Source organism: Dromiciops gliroides, chromosome 4, assembly GCF_019393635.1.
Source record: "Dromiciops gliroides isolate mDroGli1 chromosome 4, mDroGli1.pri, whole genome shotgun sequence".
NCBI lineage: Eukaryota > Metazoa > Chordata > Mammalia > Microbiotheria > Microbiotheriidae > Dromiciops > Dromiciops gliroides.
This window is the reverse complement of record NC_057864.1, coordinates 368,965,959-368,971,530: the sequence shown is the minus strand read 5'-3', so window position 1 is coordinate 368,971,530 and position 5,572 is coordinate 368,965,959. Positions and strand designations below refer to the sequence as shown.

General features: G+C 35.9%; 1 protein-coding gene across 1 annotated transcript; it reads left to right on the top strand.

Annotated features, from left to right (window-relative positions):
- Positions 1 to 1,444: 1,444 nt before the first annotated feature.
- LOC122726525 (trace amine-associated receptor 3) lies at positions 1,445 to 2,476 on the top strand. Its single transcript, XM_043964292.1, has one exon. The coding sequence runs from the start codon at positions 1,445 to 1,447 to the stop codon at positions 2,474 to 2,476; it is 1,032 nt and encodes a 343-aa protein (XP_043820227.1).
- The last annotated feature ends 3,096 nt before the right edge of the window (positions 2,477 to 5,572 follow it).

Here is a 5,572-nt window from a genome sequence, read left to right as displayed (position 1 = left end):
GCCCAGGGTCACACAGCTAGTAAGTGTCAAGTGTCTGAGGCCAGATTTGAACTCAGGTCCTCCTGAGTCCAGGGCCAGTGCTTTATCCACTGTACCACATAGCTGCCCCCTCCCATAATGATTTGTATCAGAGATGCTTTGTAGGGCATGTGGTTTGAATTATTTTGAAGAATTGGGCATGATGCTTTGAAGATCCAACCACATCATTTCTTTGGGTCCCCTTGTCACTAAAATGATGCATTTCAGAGTTGGGTGTCAAGGGTCAAGGTAACAGATGGTAACCATGAAGTAGAATGAAAATGCTGGCACACACAGAAATAAAGACATGACTTTAGCTTCCAAAGAGAAGTAAAAAAGGAGGTAGGAGAGGGAGATTGATAAAGGGGGAAAAAAGGAGTGAGAGGTAAAGCAAATCAAATATTTGCGAAGCTTGCTGCCGATTTCTTTTTAGCATGACTGTTCTAATCCATTACAGCTCTGGATATGTGGGCCTGTGTTTATTTTAATGAGCATATATCATATATACCTTCTCTAGAGTCCTACTCTGATACTTCATCAAGATGTGGAGGTGCATGTGGGTTCTCCAAAACTAGCACAAATCCTGGCAGGTTTTATCAGATTAAAAAGGCTCCAAGTACCACCCAGTGATGGACTGTAGGTATTTGGTCTGAGGCCTAACCTAGCTCAATTCACCATAGGAGGCTGGTTACTACATGAAATATTTTTGGTCATATCAACCCACAAAAACCTTATACCCAAGGCCTAGAAAATTTGTGTTCTGTGTCAGTCTAAATTGTACCCAGTCCGATGAAAAATGAAACTTTTATTGTATTGTTGTTAGTCTATCTCACATAATTCCAAGAATACCACTAGTATTCTACTGTTGAAAACGTCAAAGTACTCTAAGCATTATTCAGAGAAATATTAGCTATTGCATAGCAAAGAGTATTGGAAAAGATCTATGTTCACCAAGAAAGAATGAAACTGAAAACACGGACTACTCACCCTGAAAATAATAAAGGTGTGGGGCAGCTAAGTGGTGCAGTGGATAGAGCACTGGCCCTGGATTCAGGAGGACCTGAGTTCAAATCCGGCCTCAGACACTTAACACTTACTAGCTGTGTGACCTTGGGCAAGTCACTTAACCCCAATTACCTCAACCCCCCCCCCCAAAAAAAGGTTAAAAAAAAAGGAAAATAATAAAGGGGTAATTTAAAAATCTGTTCGTTTTTTTTTTTTTTCACTGTTTGTTGTTAAAGGGGAATCAGGAAATAGGGTCAATTGATACAATTTTCTTATTCAGAGATTTTAAAGACCTTATGCTAACAAGGAATATCAAATTTTGTTTTTACTAGGAACTGAGAATTCTTGGGTAATTTTTCAAAGAAGAAGAAATGTGCCTAAAGGGCTTCATCTAAAGAAGATTTGAACAGAATAACAGGTCATGGATATTACTTACATCCCTTCTGATTTATCCAGTTGTCCAAAATTTGGAAATAAATCTTGCCCTCCTACCTCCAGACCATTTTCTACCCGAGTGATCATGTACTCATTCATGACAGGAGCCATGTTTATCACCATCTTTGGAAACCTTGTTATAATGATTTCCATATCCCATTTCAAACAACTTCATTCTCCTACCAACTTCCTGATCCTCTCCATGGCAACCACTGACTTTCTGCTGGGATTTGTCATTATGCCTTACAGCATGGTCAGGTCAGTGGAGAGCTGTTGGTATTTTGGAGATGGTTTTTGCAAATTCCATGCAAGCTTTGACATGATGTTGAGCCTGACTTCCATTTTCCACCTCTGTTCTATTGCAATTGATCGGTTTTATGCTGTGTGCTACCCTTTGCACTACACCACCAAGATGACCACGTCCACAATAAAGAGACTATTGGCTTTTTGCTGGTCAGCACCAGCCATCTTCTCCTTTGGCTTGGTCTTGTCAGAGGCTAATGTCTCAGGCATGCAGACTTATGAGATTCTTGTTGCTTGCTTCAAATTCTGTGCTCTCACTTTCAACAAGTTCTGGGGAACCATACTTTTTACTACCTGTTTCTTTACTCCTGGCTCCATTATGATTGGTATCTATGGAAAAATTTTTATAGTATCCAAACGACATGCTAGGGTAATTAGCAACATGCCTAAAAATTCAAAAGAAGACAGCAGGAAAAATATTTCTAAGAAAAAAGATAGGAAGGCAGCCAAGACTCTGGGCATTGTAATGGGGGTTTTTCTAGCTTGCTGGTTACCATGTTTTATTGCTGTTTTGGTTGATCCGTATTTAGGTTATTCTACTCCTATGGTAGTGCTTGATCTTTTAGTGTGGCTTGGGTATTTCAATTCTACCTGTAATCCACTAATTCATGGCTTTTTTTACCCTTGGTTTAGGAATGCACTCAAGTATATTTTGTCAGGCAAAATCTTTAGCTCACATTCAGGTACAGCCAACTTGTTCCCTGAAGCCCATTAAAAATTATATCAACAAAGTGAATGCAAAATGAAATTTGAGGCTGTTAGTGTTCTGACCTTCAAATAGGTTATTACATATTTTATACCACTAATTTGTAACAATTCAGACAAATATGATATTATATATATATATATATAATTGACAACTAAAATTTATGAAGTTATTATTATGTCCTCAGGACTGAGTTTAAAAATGTACAAGGGAATGTTGTTAAGAAGTTATGTACAGGGGCAGCTAGATGGCGCAGTGGATAGAGCACCGGCCCTGGAGTCAGGAGTACCTGAGTTCAAATCCAGCCTCAGACACTTAACACTTAATAGCTGTGTGACCCTGGGCAAGTCACTTAACCCCAATTGCCTCACTTAAAAAAAAAAGAAGTTATGTACAACACACTCTGTAATTGGGGTGACAAAACAACGTCCACCAATTTAGAGTCACACTTGACTCTTCCTTCTCCCTCACCATCTTTCCCCAATATCCAAACAGCTGCCAAGTCTCATTGATTCTATCTCTATAACATTTCTCTAATCTGCTCCCTTTTCTCCATTCACCCTCCTCTCTAACTTAGACCCTTATCATCTCTCAGCTATGGAATTGTGGTAGTTTTCTGATTATCTTTCTGTCTCAGTCTCTCCAATCTTCCTTTTAGCTGCTAAATTTATAATCCCAATTTCTCAAAAACCATTATTGGTTCTAGAATATAATACAATGTGATCAGCCTGACAGACTTTGTTCAAGCTGGTTCCTTTCTACCATGCTGTTCTTATCTCATATTACTCTTTTCCCTGTAATCTTTATTCTATTTAAACTGTTTTGCTGGCTGTTTTCCATATATTATATTCCATCTTTCACTCCATACCTCTGTACAGGTGATCTTCCTTGTCTCTCTGTTCAGCTCTACCTCTTGAAATCTTTAGTTTAACTCAAGCCTATATGAGCCTTTCCTGATTTCCCCTAGTTGCTGACACTTTTTCTCTTTTGAAATTACTTTGTGTTGCTTTGTACACATTTTTAAAATTTACTTTTATGTGTACACATTATATTACTCTAGTAAAATGTAAGCTCCTTGAGGGTAGGAATTTGTATCCCTAGAGTTTTGCATATAGTAGTTGCCTAATAAATGTTTGTTAAACTGTTGAATTAAAAAAAGCAAAAGATAATTAAGTTTTAAATTGTTTTGTTCAGGCCTGGTTTAGCTATAGGAGTTTGGAGAAATGAAACTTTATCTCGGACTAGGTTAGTCAAGGAAGATTTCATGAAGGAAATGAATCAAACTTGGCTATTTTTTTCTTTTTGCTCCTGAAAATGATATATTTTATAGAGCTATATAACATAACAAATTTATTTGGAAGAACAAAAGGTCTAGAATAAGAAGAGAAATAATGCAAATATAGGAATTAAGGGTGAGTATTACTTCAGAACTAAAAACTATATTATAAAGAAATAAACAGGGGGCAACTAGGTGGCACAGTGGATAGAGCACCAGCCCTGGAGTCAGGAGTAGCTGAGTTCAAATCCGGCCTCAGACACTTAATACTTACTAGCTGTGTGACCCTGGGCAAGTCACTTAACCCCAATTGCCTCACTAAAAAAAAAAAAAAAAAAAGAAAAGAAAAAGACAACAAAGCAATTTGATATTGGTTAAAAAGTAGGTGATTTTTTAAACAAACAAAAGATAGAGGCAATTACAAAAATAAAATAGATAATTTTGATTATATAAAATTGAAAACTTCTATGAACTAATTAATTCAACTAAAATAAGAAGGGATATGTTTAACTGGGAAACATCTTGTATAAAACAACTCTAATAAGGATGTAATGTCCAAGATATGTAGACAACTAACAGAAATGCCTTCTTTTTCTTCTCCATATACAGGAACAAGTCTTTTGAAGAGTTAAGGCTCTGATAATCCATGCACAATGCCAGAGATATAGAGAGGTTTAAGCAAATGGACCATTCCACAAACATAAAGTGATTTTTTATATAATTCAAATTTATTCCTATGTACCCACCTCATTTAGCCTATACAACAAAGGCATACACAAAATGTGGGTTAGGGGTGTGGTACCTCCATGATCTTGAAAATCAGCTTAAAATTTTTTAGCCCTCCCTTTGTACCAGAGAAGAAATCTCAATTATTATGGTATTAAAAGATAAAATATGTTGATATTGCATAATACTATATATGTATTTTAGTTTCTAAACTTTTTAGTTTTCTAAACTAATGTTTTTAGTTTCTAAACTCACTATTTCTGAGTTTCTAAACTTTTTTCTGTGTCATCCACTGGCTTTTGCAATACTCTCCCAAAATTACCATTTAATTTCTTATGCCAACCTGCAATATATTGAAACTGGGATGGGGAAAGTCATGATGTAGAAGAGTTAACTGTAATAGCTTTACATGTCATAAAATAGACTAAAATGCAGACATATTAAAGACTGTACCATGATAATAAGCAGAATTATGAAATGAAAGATAAAGTTTATGATAAAACATGCCCAGTATTATGCAGTAAGATTAACATAGGTATACAATATGCTGTCTCTTCTTCAGTCATTGCAAGTAGTCTATCACTGGTGGTTGGCCGGGCAACTTTTTTATAAACCAATTAAGAGATGTTTATACAGTGACTCCCTTTTTTTCTCTTGTATATCTGACAGTAGCAAGCAATATCATCCTCAATCAGTTTTTGAATTTTTAAAAATCTTGAAATATTTGAATCCATCTTTCCAACGCATACAAAAAATCACCCAAATGATGAAATGCTTCTCTTTCTTCTTCTGCAAACTTTGCAGCTAGCTAGAAATCTTTACAAGGATTTCTTTCAGAATTCTTTATGTAAAGTCGAATTTGCTTAATGTAGATTTACATAAAGTGAGGATTGTTTGTATTTGTATTCAACCTGGAAGATTATGTCTTTTGTGGAACTTCAAGAGTAACTGAAGAAAGTGATTTTAAGTACATAGGGATTGGAGTTTAAGATATTTTTTTGTAAAATGATTCCTTGCTAGATAGGTCAGCCCTACTTGTGGATTTGTCTTCTTGAGATTTGCTCCTTTAAACTATTAATACTTATAGTTTCTTCCTTTCATCT

Excerpts from the sequence above, each read along its gene's own strand:
- LOC122726525 (XM_043964292.1), top strand. The coding sequence starts at position 1,445 with ATGGATATTACTTACATCCCTTCTGATTTATCCAGTTGTCCAAAATTT.